We start from the raw sequence: 17,575 nt of genomic DNA, 5'->3' as shown, positions 1-17,575 counted from the left end.
CGATCTAATTTCTCCAACTATTTCAATAGTCCCTTTCTCTCCCTTGCAATAGTCATTTTGAATAAAAGCCTTTCCTTACTAAGTTGTTTTTTCTTTCATGTAAGTTTTCCATGGGGGTAGTTTAAATATCCAACCTTCCCTGGGAAAGAAAATCGATTACTAAAAATATATTTATGTCTTATCAAAAAAGATTAAGTAGATTACGATAATATTCTTTTAGATAAACTTTTTTGCTTCTATGAAATAATTTTATCTATTAAATAGAACTTACTTTCCAAGGTCACATTGTATTTCTGGTATTATGGTTGGTTTCGGTAATTCAGTAGTTAATCTCAGTAAATACCAGAACTCGAGAGCCACATCAGGCTGAAAAATAACGCTGGTGGAGAAAAATATACAAAATCTTGTCAGTGGTTTTAGTTTGTGTAATAAAATTGGCAGAAAAAAATCCTCAACAGGTGGTTTCAAATACAATATTTGACAACTGCTCTGTGATACATTCTACTATTGTTTTAGATGTATTATTAAGTTTTTGGTGAGAAGATCACTTCGTTATTCAGAAAAAGTGTCACCATTAATATCTGTTTAATAAATACCTGTTGAATGAATGAAAAATATTTCAACGTTAATGAATTCAAATGTCTTGCAGGAGCAATAACAAGGAAAGTCCTGTTTCCTGTGATTAAATCCAATTTAGTTCATTGAATTAAACCCATGTATATTTTCATGTGAAGGCTATCAAGTGACATGCAACTCTGGAGACCTTCCTTTATCAGCATGTACTCACTTTTGGGGGAAACAGAACCTGTGACAGTCTAAAAGTATAACTGGAAAAAAAATAAATAAAATTATAACTGGGCTGCTATCTCACCTCTGTCATCTTTTATTTGAGCAGACTTGAACAAGTCACTTAAAATCATTTTGAAGGCTTTATTTCAAAGGATCAACAATAAAATAAAACGCCACACTCAAACCATACCTTTCATCTCTACAGCCTGTAGTCGCTGGAGAATACTGTACGACATAGCTGATACATTCTAGCGGAGGCAGTGTAAGTTCCTTGAGTCCATTAAGGGCAGCATTGGAAAACTGCACATCTAAGTGAAGCATTCTCTTTTTTGGATTAGAGAGAGGTATTTCAATGTAAATGCTCTCCTAGAATTACAGAGCAAATATATAATCAGCTGTTAGTGTCAGCATAGAGTGAGTCATTGTTCTATAAAAGCAAATGCAAAGAAAAGGCCATTTGTTTTATTTTTCTCTTTGATCCACTATTAAATATATCTCACTTACTTTTAATCTCTTGTATGTTTTTCTTGACTCGTCTTGGTAAATGGTATTTTTTTCAACAACAAATACTCCAAGACATCCATCTAGCTAAATGCTAAGGAAAGTGTAAAATTACATTTAAAATACAGTTTTCTTCAATATCATTATTACCATGAGGTCCATTTGTCAATGTTTTCTCTAGCTGTGGTACTCAAACTTTAAAATGCATAAGAATCATCTGCAGAGGTTGCTAAAAAATAAATTACTGGCCCCCTGCCCCAAAGACTCTGATTCAGTAGCTCTGGGATGGGGCCTGATGGTATGTATTTCTCAAAAGTTCTGCTGATCCAGAGGACACATGTTAAGTACCCCTGTATATCAGCATCAAGTGCTAGGGAAAAGCTGAACTAAGAAGACAAATTATGCTGATAATACCACTACCTTCTTGTTTAGATTCTTTCCTTCCATTCTGGTTTCTCCTGTCCTGCCTCCCCTAGCTATATCCACTCAGCCCTGGAAGGCACTCTTCAGGTTCCAAGACATTTCTTGATCCCCGGTCTGACCCATTCTGGCTAATGAGTTATATTTCATTCCATTACAGCCATGATCTCCACTGTAGTAAAAGCCATTAATTGAAAAAAAAAGTGTTAAAGGTGATTAATAGACAGGACATATCTCAGTCTTAAACAAAGACGAGTTGTCTATAATGCCTTAACCTAATGAAATGGAAAATGTTAGCATTTCAGTCATAATTCAAAGCTTGGTAATGGACGTACTTTAGGACTTGGAGGTATTTTGAAACTTATCATATTACAGAAACGGCAAAAACCACCTCGATACTAAGCTGGTAGGGACAGGTGGTAATGGGAAGAGAGTTATTCACAAAAAATATCTTCAAGATAGACATTACAGCTTCACCCAAGGAATGAACATTTATTGATTACCGATATATAAATAAACGAGTGGATAAATGTTACGTTTTAGGGGAATGGAAATAGCATTGAGTGTGGCGAACAACATCTGGTAAGGAGAGATGAAAAACAAGAATATCTACAAATTTACAATTAAATCATGATATCATTTATTACAAATCAGATTTAATTATAAATGCATTGGAAAAAGGCTATCTACAATAGTTTCAGGAGATATTAGAATCATGGATTTCTAAAATATGTGGGCATTTAAATTGCTATAGTAAAATAACTAATGTTCATAATTAGAGAAGGAAAAATAAAAATATAAATTGAAAAAAACCGAATAATGACATTATGTCACAGAGTTTATCATTTCCTAGGCAATCTGAAGTATTTCATGAGACTTCCAGAATTTAGCCTCCTTGGAAGTTTCTAAGGGTCAAACAAATCAACATTAAACCATATGCCAGGATAACAAATATAAACAACCATATATTGGCCTAGAAACTTTGTCCAGTTCTTTAGACAGAAAACTGAAATGAGGTGTCTTTGGACTACACATTTGTCCTGGTCTTTTACTCAGATAGTTCTCAGAGAAGGTTACTGTCAGTTTAAAACAATGCTGTAGCTTATTTTTCACAGAAGTAAAAATAGTAGGATCTAAACCAGCGATTTTCAAAATGTTTTCATCACAACCTAGAGTAATTCATTTTACACCACGACCTGGCCCACATACACATTCCACTGAATAAAAAGATTCACAAAACAATCCCTACTCTTCCCACATGTAACATTCTCTGATGTCTTCTGTTCTCTTTTGTTCTATTCTACTTCCTAAAAAAAAAAATAATACTTGTTTTGAACCACTCACATTTTTTTGAGACCTATACATTGAAAAACTCTAGTCTAAAGAGGAATGAAGTACTGGAATATCGAATTGCTTTATGTCTCATCACATATAGACTTTGAACACAAAGTAAAACAAAACCACTTTCAATCTACTGTCATCGCTGCGAACTAGAAGCCATATAACAGAAGCGCGCCCTAGTGTTACAAATGTGCTACATTCTATGGTTGGCCGAAGCTTAAGAGATGAAAATGAGGATGGCAGCTCTGGGGCACTTGTGTAACAGCCTCTCTTTGACACATCCATGGCAAATATCCCTACTGAATCACTTCCCTCTTTTCCCGTAGGTCTGGACACCCCCTCAAAATTGAGCAGCCTTCCAGAGAGCAATCGTTAATTGCTTCGAACTACCTGCACCAAAGCAGTACTGCAGTCTCTAGGGAAAGCCTGCAATGGAATTCTCTAGGGCCTCAAAACCAGCAATAGACTCAATAGAAATGAATGTTTCATTATAGTAAAAAGCTTTAAGTTTCCAATTAATTAAGAGTGCTGTATTTCTAGTCCGGTAAAATACATGTCAAATTTAACTACAATATTATAAAAAATAATTTCTAACTTTCATTATAATTTGAATATTTTAAGTTTAAATAGATAAAAACCGCTAAATTACACCTTTAAAATATAGTATTGTATGAATAATCTCTTTTAAATATACATCCGCCAAAATACTGTCAAAATTAATTTAGACAAGATTAATTTTCTAACTATTTCTTAAGGCCATAAAAATTAGGTATTTCTTTAAATATTTCATGCACTCAGTAAGTTTAAGAGATTTTTGTCATTCATCATTTGATGAGATGATCCAAATTTGTAAGTTTATTCTTGAAATACCTCCTTTGTGTTAGCTATATAACCCAAAAATACATAACTATTTTCAAAACATGAAACACTGTATAAACAAGTCATCTGCGAAAATGGTTAATAGTCTTATTGTCTAAGGCATCCTGCCACCCCCATTCCATTTTATGACAAATAACTCTCAATCAATAGGAAGAATAAAGCCAGCTGAATTTCTGTGACTACACTCTCTATATAAAAGGTGTGAAATATCTGGCTAGTGTATGTCTTGTCAATGGCGTGTTCTTCCACCTTGATAAGTGGTTTTATAAGAATGAAATCACTCAGTTATAAGAATAACTCTCTCCCCATTTTAGAATTAAATGTATATCAATTAGGACTGATTTTGTTTTTGAAATTCAATGGAGATAGTGACCTTTTTTTTTGTCTTTTGTCTTTATATGGTCTCTTTTGGGTGCAGTGGTAGACAGCATTCCTTTATAAGGTGTTTAGTATTTTTCTCTGGATTGTACATAAGGAATATTTTAACTAACATAATGACTGCTTAAAGAAATTGCTTCCATTTTTCATAATCCTTTTGTAAAAGAATAAATTATGTATATTTAATCCTGTGGAATATAAGTAAAGATTTTAAACCATGAAGACATTCATAGATGTTGAAATTTAGAACACTGAAAAAATTCACTCAGCTAAGATTGGAATATATTTAAAATACGTACAAACAGATGTACTGAATTTTGCAAATTATAAACTTTCTCAGAGGAAGTTTGAACACCTATATTCATTTTAATTTTTTAAAAAATTTTTCTTCTTTCTTTCTTTCTTTCTTTCTTTCTTTCTTTCTCTTTTTCTTTCTTTCTTTTTCTTTCTTTCTTTCTTTCTTTCTTTCTTTCTTTCTTTTCTTTCTTCTTCTTCTTCTTCTTCTTCTTCTTCTTCCTTCCTTCCTTCCTTCCTTCCTTCCTTCCTTCCTTCCTTCCTTCTTCCTTCCTTCCTTCCTTTGAAAGGGAGGGGGGTAGATGGGGAGGGGCAGGGAGAGAATCTTAAGCAGGCTCCACTCCCAGTGCAGATCCCGACACGGGGCTCTATCTCACAACCCTGAGATCATGACCTGAGCTAAAATTAAGAGTCAGATGCTTAAATGACTGAGCCACCCAGGCGACCCCCCCCCAATATTCATTCTAAAACAAATATAAAATATTTTCAGGAGTACCTGGGTGGCTCAGTCGGTTAAGCATCTCACTTTGGCTCAGGTCATGATCTTGGGGTCCTGGGATCAGCCCCTCGTGGGGCTCCGTGCTCAGCGGGGAGTCTGCTTGTCCCTCTCCCTCTGCCCACCCCCCACCCTGCTCATGCTCTTTCTCTCTCAATAAATAAATAAATAAATCGTTAAAAAATATTTTCAGTGTCTAAATATAATTTATATGCTTATTATTTTCTTAAAACAGAAGAAACATTCTGAGAGATTTAAAAACAGGTCACGTCATTCCCCTCATTCCACTCTCTAGTGGCTTCTTGTTGCACACATGGAATAACATCTCGTCTTGCCCTCTGAGGTCCTGCAAGATGTGGCCCTGCCGGGACCTCTGACCCCCCACACACTGCCCCCGACCACTGCCATTTCTGTCCAAGCTCCAGCCTCACAAGCATCTTTTCTGTTCCTGGAATGCCTGGGCTCCTACCTACTACCTCCCATTCCACCAAGCTCATTTTGTTCCGAGGGCTGATATATTTGTCAGTTGTTCTACCTGGGTGCATTTCCCCAGTCTTCATGCCACAGTCAACAAAACTCTGGACTATTTTTCTTGGTACAACTATCACTAAACTTAGCTTAGGCATTTATAATCACCATAACAGATACACTGAATGGACTAAACTTGGTAGAGTATCATCTGAAAACGGTTTCTCTTCCACTACTGATCTCCAAACCTGGCAGAATCTCCCTTTCTCCACCTCATTGTTTTCTCAGGATAGTTCCCGATGCCAGAGAAGTCTTGTCAGATCTTTAGAGAGGTACAAAATCGATCAACACTTCTATTTCATAGCCAATGAATGTTTTTCCTGACCTTTCCTCCTGCTTTACCCCCTCCCTACCCCCAGGACATGTAGTAATTTTTCTGACTGTGAGGAAGAAGGTAGACGTAACCTGCTCTTTTCAAGCCCTTGCTCTAACTTCCTCTCCTGTAATCACTATGTTAATATGGCTCTTTCAGGTTACAGGATGAAGATGGGATGAGAGGTAAAAGAACAAAGGCCATTTACTTAATTGATACTGATTGATCTTTTCCAGTTGACTTTCTAGGTCCTTCTGTTTTCGTCTTTCTAGCATTACCCCATGTAGACTTTTTCTTCTGGGTTCTTCTCACTCTAGTAGAATGTATGTTGAGCAGATCCTTTTAAAATAGCCCAAGTCCAGTCTCCTTGCACTGAATAGAATCCACTTTGATCTACAAGGTCTTGTCATGTACCAGTGGAAGTGCAGCTGCTGTCACTCTAGCCATTTTCCCTCCATCCATGGTCCAGTCTTTTAGCAAGAACTCACCAAAATCCAATGGGCATTAAGCTGTCAGTTTCCACTCCTTAAAGAAGCCACTCTCCCTGTCTTTGTGTTCTGGCCAACGCATACAGAAGCTGGATGTGTGTGATAGGCTAAAGATCTCTCATCTTTCTTGACATGGCAGAAATATCCCTTCAGCAAAATTCTGTGCTCCCCTTCATAATATGAAGACATCATTGGGCAGGAGCTGCCCAACCAGAGGTAATATTTCCCAAACTCTCTTGCACCCAGGCATAGCCATATGACTAGCTCTCTCCCACAGGATGTGGGTGGAAGTGATACGTGTTGCCTGTGTGACGACATGATTAAGAAACCAGTGGTAATTCTTTTCCGTCTCCATCTATATGCAGGAACTGCTGAATTCCTAAAGGTTGATGGAAGCACAATATGGGAGGAGGCTGGTTCACAACATGGCAGATACCACCAACCAACTGGGAACAAGTGCACCAGAGTGTTACAATTATTAAGGACTTCTATTGTGTTAGGCCACTGAAATGTTGCAGTTGGTCAAGACAGCTAAAAACACCATAACTAAAACATTTAGTGAGTCCTTAATAAATGGCATATCAGCATCTTTCATAACATGGAGACAGAATTATCTATGGTTCTCAGGTTTGTGTCTTTACTTGAAAATGTTAAGACAAGAGAAAAACTTTCCATAAAATATCTTTTTTCAATGTTATTTTTGTTTTCTGTCTGACTCCACTAGAATGTTAGCTCCATGTAAATAAGGGCCTTGTTTGTAACATTCATCACTGTTCCTCAGCATCTAGAATAGCGCAAAGGATACCAGGGACAATAAATACTCGTTATAGAATAAACATGCAATTTATAAGAGACTTCAGTGTTTGTATATAAACCTAATAATGGTTAATACATCTGATATTCTGGATACATTGAACTACATAATATAGCAACCACTGATAAAATCTTAGAAGGAGTTTAAACATCTCAAGTTAACCTAGGCTACCTCCTCTCATGAAAGTTACTGTTAAGGACAGCTCTGAGAAAGATAGTGGGTTAAATTTATCATTTGGTTGCCAGTTCACACCTTCTCTGAACAGGGAAAATTTAATTCACTGACTATTTGCACTGAAAACCTCATCACTTCCTATTCTAACTCGGTCAGAGTAATTAAGATTATGTTTTTTGCCCATAAAAGCTTGATGGAGTCAATGACAATTCAATATGCACTAGCAGGAAGTATTTCCCACCATATCCTCTCTCAGAAGATAATCATGAGTTCATTTTATTTTATATTATCATTTTTTAATTTAAAGATTTTATTTATTTACTTGAAAGAGAGAGAGAGAAAGATAGCGAGAGAGAGCACAAGCAAGGGGGGAGAGGGAGAAGCAGGCTCCCTGCTGAGCATGAAGCCCGACATGGGGCTCCATCCCAGGACCCCGGGATCATGACCTGAGCCACCCAGGAGCCCCCATGGGTTCATTGTAAAGGGATTATTTCTGGGATGCCTGGCTGGCTCGGTGGGTAAAGCATGCAACTCTTGATCTCAGGGTCATGAGTTCAAGCCCCATGTTGGGCGTGGAACCTACTTAATTAAAAAAAATTAAAGAGGTTATTTCTGAGGTCCAAAACACACAATATTAATTTAAGTTAGGCATATTATTGAGGAAATTTTCAATTTTAATTTTATTCCATTTAAAAACATCACCAAGTCAGTAAACAAACTGTATCAAAGGGTATTTAAAAATGTACCATGTAATTCAGAGGAAGTGATAACTATAGTCTGTCCCAGTAATTTTCCTAATTGAAAAGTCAGTGCCAGCAGTTTAGAACTCAGAGGAAACGGGCAGATAGCTGAAAACTAGAAACACCCCTGTCATTCCTCTGTTACTGCCACCTGCATGCCCCTAGAGCTAAGGGAGTGATGCTTCACACCTCTACATCCAACCGGAGACAGACAGAGTACAGATGTGCAATCAAGGTGGGCTGCCAGTGCCAGACTGGGGGATGATGTGGGAGTGAGCATGTACTTGCCAGGCACTGAGGAGCTGGGAAAAAGTCAGAAACTCCTTTAGAGTCTATAGGTTTGTTCATGTGTATTCAGACATTTACCATAACCTTGGGGGCGGGGGTGGGGCTGAGGCAGCTATCAAAAGCAGTGGCAAACAGAAATGTATCTGATTGCAGGGAAGGATCCCTAGGATGTAGCCTCCTGCTTAAGTGTTTAAGATAGGGTCTCTCTCCCTCTGCTGTCTGTATACGCACATACATATGTATATATGTAGAGAGCAAAATGGAGTCTCTCATGTCAAGCAACGGCCTGTGTCAAGCAATGATGCAAGCAGTTAAAGGTACTGCAGCTACAAGATATTACCGGGACCAACGTCTGCTGACACTGCAGAACTGATAAGGAGCAGAAGCCGAGCAGGTCTGCAGTGGCCCAAAACCGATTCAATCCCTTTAAAAAGGGGAGGATTTTGGCAGCAAACTCTCAGACTCTTCAGACATGACTTCTCTATGACCACTTAAAAAAGGCAGCTGCTGTTGAAGGTTCTACCCAATTGAACAGAACCGAGATCCTTCATTGCTTGAACATACAAAGTAGTAAGTGCCCAAAGCTGACTCGGACGGGACCGAGGCCTCACCTCAACGGCGCACCCACAGACTGACTTCGCGTTTGGGTCGTTCATTTCCTACACCCTTCTGTTGTCTCGTTTGTTGTGTTGCTTGTCTTCTGTTCTGTTCTGTGTGCCGTGTAAGAAGCCAAGGTTAATCACATGGTGAATTGTCATTGAGTTTGGAATCCTGAACCTGCTTCATAATTATGATTTAACTTTGCTTTGTGATTGATTAAAGTTGACATTGTGGAGAGACGCAACTCGTGTGTGCGCCTTCATAGCGTACTCATGACGATATATATGTATATACCTACATGTACATGTCCACATATAGTCTATATTTTATTTTCTCAAGACAAATTCAAAGCAGAATATTAATTTTTTATATCAACATCTCATGAGGAAGAAAAATTTCAATATCATGTACAACACCCATGATATATGATCTTTCACCCAGAAAAAATAAAGAATACAAAAATACCAAAAAAAGAAGAAAAACACAGCAAAATGAGTAAATCAAAAAAACACATATTTTTATTACGGACGCTAAAATTTTAAACTAAAAACTTATTGAAAATGGTTGGCAAGTCACATATGTTGTTTTGTATTAACATTTTTATGCTTGACACCAAGGGGATTAATAGTGTTTTTAACTATGCTCCTGAAGGGGAGAAAATTTCGCCATCCCATGATATGCCTTTCTGGCATATTGATTATTTTACACTGGTTATTTTTAGGAAACAACAAAGACACAAGAAGCTTCTCAGAAAACAAGTAGGAGTTACCCTTTTGTAAGAGACATTTACATGTATAAGGGAAATCTGCTTTTGTAAGAGTCTCTCCCACACTGTACCAGCAAGGGGGGGTGGAGGTGACTCTAAATCCTTAGAAACTCTTATCCAGAGAAAAGGCAAAACTGAACTCTGCACAGCAACATTACCCTTGTTTACTATGCTTTTCCTGGTCACCTCCCATAAAACTGACTTCTCTCCCCCAACATTTTGCTTTGTTTTTAGATGAAGATAGTATTTAATATTTCAGTGACAGTATTTAAGTATTGAAGCATAAGTATTTAAGGTGAAGGCTTCTGCCATTTTGGGGAGTTATTCAGTTTTCTGGGTCTCTGTCATGTATACAGGAAGGAGGTACACATGTTATTAAATTTCTGTTCGATTTTCTCCTGTTAAGTTGTCTCATGTCAATTTAATTCTTAGACCAGTCGAAAAACCTTCAAAGGTATAATGAATGTTTTCCTCCCCGACATTCTTCTCTTACTTTTTTTTTTTTTAAGATGTTATTTATTTATTTGACAGAGAGAGAGACAGCGAGAGAAGGAACACAAGCAAGGGGAGCAGGAGAGGGAGAAGCAGGCTTCCCACTGAGCAGGGAACCTGATGCGGGGCTTAATCGCAGGACCCCAGGATCATGACCTGAGCCGAAGGCAGACACTTAATGACTGAGACACTCAGGCACCCCCTTCTCTTACTAACTTGTAGAGAGACTTCTGGGTCTCACCATTAACAATACAGCGAATTTCATTAATTAAAGATTGATTACAAAATGAAAAAATTAGTCATTGAATTGTCACTGACAACAGAGCAAATATTATGGAGGCTATGACTGATCTAAGCTTAAAGCATAGGTTTTGTTCACATTCTTGTTTTGTTTTCAGAACATATTTATAACTCATTACTGTACGTTGAAATTATCGTCAGTAGGAAGATAGTAGACTGCTCTCATCATTCTCACACAGCCAAACTATATGACATACAAGAGATTTTTAAGGTCAAACAAAACGGAATAGCAGATATCACGTTAAAATTTCTAAGAGAATACTAAATAATTTACACCCAGAGATAATGGACTGCTAACAACGAATTATTGCTTACTGTGAATATAATCTGATTTTTGGAACTTATTCTAAGAAGTAACCAAATTTATGTGCCTTGAGGGTATAAACATTGCTTACATGAACCCTATTTTACAGAGATTCTGACCATCTCTAAGGAAAATGTGAAAATCTGGTTGGATGTAACAAAAGCCGAGACACAGATGGAAAATCAGAGATGGCTTAGTATCCTGAAAGCTCCATTGCTACATCTGATGATCTAAAGTTTAAATAAAATAAAATATATCTCAAAAGTTTGGTAAAACAGCAAATGCAGTAAAAAATATTAGCTAACAGTATATAGGTAAGGACAACAATTTCAGCATACTTTTGAAAGTATTTGGAAAACTTCTTCAAGAAGTGCACAAAGAGGGGCATCTGGGTGGCTTGGTCGGTTAAGTGGCTGCCTTCGGTTCAGGTCGTGATCCCAGAGTCCTGGGATGGAGCCCCGCATCGGGCTTCCTGCTCAGTGGGGAGACTGCTTCTCCCTCTCCCTCTGCCTGCTGCTCTGCCTACTTGTACTCTCTATCTCTCTGTTAAATAAATAAATAAAATCTGACAAAAGAGGTTAGCTGGAGGGAAGTTTCTTCTCTACCAATAAAAAGTGCCTTGAAAATACACCATTATGGGGATATACTATTTTTAGTTTAGACTTACTCCTCAACCCCTTTAATACCACAGCTTTATTCCATTTGTCTCTTATCTACTCCTGCTGGGGTTTTTGCTGCAGTCTATTGACATATGTAAGGGTTTCTGTTTCCTTTAAAAAACAAAACCAGCAATCATTTTTCAAAAGACACTTATGTTGTCAGTATGTAATTATTGCTAATATTAAGCATTCAATAACATTGTATGTCAACTATATTTCAATAAAAAAGATATTAATAAATAAAATCTTTTTTTTTAAAAAGTGCACAAAGAATTATGTGATGGGATTGTTTAAAAAGAATCCATACCATCTCCACCAACTAAACCGTCATGTCTGAGAGTTAAAGAGCAAATATGTTTTTACCTTAGGCAACTACTATTAGAGAGGTGGGAAAACAATAAGTTGGCGACATCACTGTCATTAGTAGCCTAACTAGATTGAGGTAGTCAAAAAAGACTCCCCTTTGCCACCAACCTCAGCTGAAAGTGTTCGCTTCCTCCAGCACACCTACCTGCAGTGACAAACAGCAATCTGGCAATTCATGGCGCTAAGTTCTGTGACTGCATTACAATGTAAAACTACTAAATGGAATGGAGGCTCAGGAATTACATTTTCATCTATGTAGACCTTGGATGTAAATGATTAAATATCTTTATGAAATAACTATGTTAACTATTCATAATGAAAAATAAGAGCAATAGTGAAATTCGTAATAATCAGAAGAAATACGCAAACAAGATGAGTTACAGGTATCACACTGTGATTCCCAAACCAGGAAAGGTTTAAAGTAAAAACCGATAGGAAATGAACACAAACCGAATGAAAACTTAGATGTGTTAAAAACAAACAAACAAACAAACAAACAAACAAACAGGGGAGCCTGACTGGCTCAGTTGGTAGAACATGCAACTCTTAATCTCGAGGTTGTGGGTTCGAGCCTAACGTTGAGTGTAGAGAGTACCAAAAAAATAAAAATAAATAAACTTTAGAAAAACAAACCAAACCAAAACAAATTAAAAGTAACCACAGGCCCCAGATGGCATCACTTAGGCCAAATCCCCAAAGTGGAGGCTTAACATATAATCTAATGGCAGTTTCAACTCCCCCAGGAATGTAGTCTTAACTGGTCAGTCAGGAATTTTCTGACGGGTGCCGATGAATCTGTCATATACCCTCTCTACCCGTCAAAGGAAGACGAGGTAACCTGCATGATAAGACCTCTTGCCCCTTACCCTGAAGAAAAGTTACCTTGTCTGGAACAATCCTTTCCTTTTGCTAATAAATTTCTTGCCCTACCCTCCATCTATAAAAACCTTCCATTTTGTACTGCTCCTCAGAGCTCCCCTCTACTGGCTAGATGAGATGCTGCCCGATCCATGAATCATTTAATAAAGCCAATTAGATCTTCAAATATACTTGGCTGAACATTTTTTTTTTAAGAATGTATTTATTTGTTTTAGAGAGAGAGAGAGAGACAATATGAGCAGGAGGGGCAGAGGGAGAAGGAAAGAGAGAATCTCAAGCAGACTCCACGCTGAGTGCAGAGCCCAATGTGCGGCTCTATCCTGGGACCCTGAGATCATGACCTGAGCAGAAACCAAGAGTTGGATGCTTAACCAACTGTACCACCCAGGTGCCCCACTCGCTTGTATTTTTAAGACACAATAATAATGAAATTTATTACATAGGGAGGGACAAGTCTTTTATAGAAAACAGACAAGGGCCATTATTTGAAAATACATTATTTATGAAAACAATGTGTTCCTAAAAGTGTATATGCAAATATTGATTTGAAAAATGAAAACATATTTGAAGTACATTAAAAGAAACAGATGGTGTTTTCTTTTTGCTCAGTCTTCTCACTTATCCTCATAAAGTACCCTGATGGTGTATGTTTCTCAGTCTGTGTGACAATCTTTACCATTCAAAATTGAGAGTTAAAAAATCTTAATTTTTTTTTTTTTAAGATTTTATTTATTCATTTGACAGAGAGAGAGACAGCCAGTGAGAGAGGGAACACAAGCAGGGGGAGTGGGACAGGAAGAAGCAGGCTCGCAACAGAGCAGGGAGCCTGATGCGGGGCTCGATCCCAGGACCCTGGGATCACGCCCTGAGCCGAAGGCAGACGCTTAATGACTGAGCCCCCCAGGTGCCCCAAAATATCTTAATTTCTATTAGTTTTGCTTGAAGGTTAACATCTCTGCCCAAAAGGGGGGCACATCATATACCATTTCATGAGAAGATGCGAACAGTTGTCTATTAGTATTTTAGAATCACATCCTTTTTTGTTACTTTGTGTTACAGATCTCTACTCATCTCTATACCTATTTTAAACATACAGTTAATAAGGGAGCCAACATCTGTGTTTTTTGAGGTGCCACCTCATGGTCCCAATTTCTCCTGGACCCATTTAAAACGTTTTTTTCTCCTGTGTCCTGATAAAGAGATTTCTGCTAATCTAGTAATCATTTTCCACAGCAAGTAGTTTTATAAAGCTATATCATTTAAAAATAACCTATAAGAAAGGTTTTATGCTGTAGTGATAACACGGTCACGGAAATGGGACATTTTCGTTGAGTGAAATGACCCTACCATCATTATATTAAATCATTTTCCACTTAGAAGAGAATGCTTTTGCAAGCTACACTTGGGTGCATCTCAATAGTTTAACTACCCATTTTCTATGTCTCAGTAGAGATTTACCCTGAAATCAAGTGGGCAAGTAATTGATTTACAGATTTAAAGTATTTTAGTCTTTTTAAAAAATTTTTTATTTGTTGGAGCAAAAGCTCAAGATTCTAAATAATCAACTTTATGAAAAATCTATCTGCATGTTTAACAATAAAAGTAATCTTTATCATTTTAAATATTTGAGTACTAACCATAAGAAAATTAAATCAAATTAAAACATGGTTAAGAACAATTAATACTGTCCTCATGTTTCATTTAAACCAAGATTCAATATGGGGCATCTGGGTGGCTCAGTCAGTTAAGTGTCTGACTTCAGCTCAAGTCATGATCTCAGAGTCCTGGGATGGAGTCCTGCATTGGACTCAATGCTTAGCAGGGAGTCTGCATCTCCCTCTCTCCCTGCCCATGTTCTCTCTCTCTCTCTGTCTCTCAAATAAATAAGTAAAATCTTTAAAAAAAAACCTCAAGATTCAATATTTAACTTCATTAAGTAATAATAATAATAATAGACATGGATTTAGTAACACTTTAATAATTCACATAAGACAATCCTATTCCTAGTCACTATTATTTAAAATGCCAAATCTATGCCTGTTAATCCAAGTGTGTTTCAAAGTGAAAGGCCTGATGTAGAAACCACGAAGAATCAGTACTGAGTCAAGAGACTGTAGGAATCAAAGGCAGGCCTCCTCAAAATGGGCCTCTTTGGAACAAAGATTATTTTGAGTTATATAGCAATCAAAACCCAGCAGATTCAGGAAAATCTCTTTACCTCTCTCCTCAACTGCATAAAGAGGATTTAGACAGAAGACCTGCTCCAGGAAGAGAGCTATAACCACAGAAAACTACATTATACTATGAATTGGGTGTGGTAGGCAGGTAAGAACCTAGCAAGGTCAGTTTGATAGAAGTTCTCTGTATCCCCTTTTTTCCAAGAGGCCCAGCAAACATTTGCTTACCAAATATTGACTCTTTATCACCTTTATGTAAATTGCATTCCTTCCCTTTGAAGTCTCAGACCCCTACCCCCTTCTCCTTAATTCATGACATATATACCTCATTTTGCCTGTCTTTGAAATTTCCAGGTCTATGTGCATTCCCCAAACATACACTATTAAATTTTATTTTCTCTTGTTAATCTGTCTCATGTCAGTTTGATTCTTAGTCCAGCTAGAAAGACCTTGAGGGGACAGGATATTCCTGATCCCTGACAAGAGCATAATCCTGCTTTTATCATACGTGTGAGGGCAAGCATGTAGGCTAAGGTTAAGTTTGCTCTTGGTAACTCTTAAAACATGCATGTAGAATTCTAATCAGCAAAGCTACTATAAGATACCATAGGGCTAAAAGATGTTTTCCATAAGCACTTAAGGTCCGTATTACTGGATTTGAAATAAAACTGCTATAATTTGAATAATTTATTCTAATATGTTCATTTAATATGGATTTTTTCAGGGAACGCAATTTAAGTGTACGACACAAAAGCTCTGTTTGCAAAAAGACAGAGTCTATGAACATTTAATGGGTTCTTACCAGAGCAAGGCATTTCATTTCAATAATGTTTACTGGTGGTCCGGGAGAGCTATGAATCTCAAGATAATACCAGAGTTGGAAATTGCTAACACTATCATCTGAAAAACAAAAAACAAAAACAAACATCTCTTAATGTAGGCTTCAGAATGCCATACTTAACATAAAAATTTGAGAAACATTAGTAGATACCATTTTCAAACTCTTTTTGATGAACTCATTTGTCAAGAGAGGGAAGTGGAGGGTGAAAAGCTGATTGCATTACAATTTGTGAGTGCAAAAAGAAGCACCAGCCTGCATGGCCATGAGCTTGCCCTATAAAAGCTCCCTGTCCTCTGCCTGCCCCAGGAACTCATTACATTCCCCACTAAAATAAGAATGTTTTACTTCTAGGTTAAGAATATTTCAAAAGAAATAACCAATCATTTTACCCCTAATTGCCAAAACATTCACATATTATATATAGAACTATCTAAGTATTATATTATAATTCACAGTGGTACATTTCCAGTCCTAAAAGATTCTAGTACAAGGACAAAATCAGGAATAGTTGATGAGATTTTTCTTTTCTTGGAAGTGTGAAAAAGGATCCAAGCAATTTAGCCTAAAGGAAGCTGGATTGGGAAAGAACTACGTGGTGAGAAAGTAATGTTCACATCTGGGTTCCCGATATTTTTTTAAGAAATAGGCATTTCTGTCGCTGGTTATGTCTAAAGTCATCCTCCCAAATCCTAACGCTGGAACCCTGGTCCACAACAGTCCTGTGTAGCAGGGTTTGTCCTGGCATCACACTCAACGTTTTCCATTTGTTAAGCCTGATCTGTTCCGCTTCTACTTTGATATTCTTTATTCTCCAGTGTTGAGCTAGTCTATGGTTTAAGATGTCCTCCAGCTTCAGTTATTCACATACATATTCATATCAGTACTGTCATGTTTTAAGGATTCCAGGTACTGCTGTGTTTGACTAACTTACTTAGGTAAATCATTAGCTTCTTTGGGCCTCAGTTTCCTCATCTGAAATAAGGGGCCCAGACTAGTGGAATTCTCTCTCTCTTCTGAAAGACAGTGCTGTGTATTGTAGTACATTGTGTTGTTCGGAATTGTATGGCATGGTGAAGGGCATAAAGAAGCTCTGAAAACTAGAAGTTACCCTTTTGTAAGAGACATTTACATTTCTAAAGGAAATCTGCATTTGTAAGGCTGTCTCCCTCTCAGTACTAGGAAGTTGGGATGACTAAACCTTGAGACTGTCATATCAATGGAGAAGACAATGACCTAAATCTGCAAAACAACCTTACTCTTGCTTACTGTAATTTCCTGGAAACTTTGCATTATTGGCTCTCCATCCCCCAACATCTTTTTTTTGTCTTTAGCTAGAAATGGTATTTTAACGTAAGGGCTTGGGCCATTTCAAGGAGTTACTCATTTTTCCGGGTTTTCTCCCATGTATACAGAAGGTATACTTTTTTTTTTTTTTTTTTTTTTGAAAGGAGGGGGTGGAAAGGGCAGAGGGAGATCCCGAGAGAGAATCCCAAGGAGGCTGCACACCCACCAGAGCCCCACACAGGGCTCAATCTCACAACCCTGAGATCATGACGTGAGCCAAAATCCAAAGTCAGGATGCTTAACCGACTGAGCCACCCACGCACCCCACATGTTACTGAACTTTTGTTTGTTTTTCTCCCGCTAATCTTTCTCTTTTATTATTACATGGGGCTCTTGGCCAAGAATTTAGAAGGAAAATTCTTCCCGCCTACCAAGACCATTGTATCTTATTGCAGGGCAATGCA

The 17,575-nt window shown here is 37.5% G+C and overlaps 1 protein-coding gene across 1 annotated transcript in view; it reads right to left on the bottom strand.

The window, feature by feature from the left end:
• The window catches only part of CFAP47 (cilia and flagella associated protein 47), a 478,944-nt gene that overhangs the window by 121,211 nt on the left and 340,158 nt on the right, over positions 1 to 17,575 (bottom strand). Inside the window, exons 51-53 of the mRNA XM_048213784.2 lie at positions 15,789 to 15,886; positions 980 to 1,155; positions 272 to 379 (exon numbers count right to left, since the gene is read on the bottom strand). Of these exons, the coding sequence (XP_048069741.1) occupies positions 272 to 379; positions 980 to 1,155; positions 15,789 to 15,886 (382 nt within the window). The remainder of the gene's footprint in view (positions 1 to 271; positions 380 to 979; positions 1,156 to 15,788; positions 15,887 to 17,575) is intronic.

This window comes from Ursus arctos, chromosome X (assembly GCF_023065955.2).
Source record: "Ursus arctos isolate Adak ecotype North America chromosome X, UrsArc2.0, whole genome shotgun sequence".
Lineage (NCBI taxonomy): Eukaryota > Metazoa > Chordata > Mammalia > Carnivora > Ursidae > Ursus > Ursus arctos.
The sequence above is the reverse complement of the archived record's forward strand: the minus strand, read 5'-3'. Positions and strand labels throughout refer to the sequence as shown.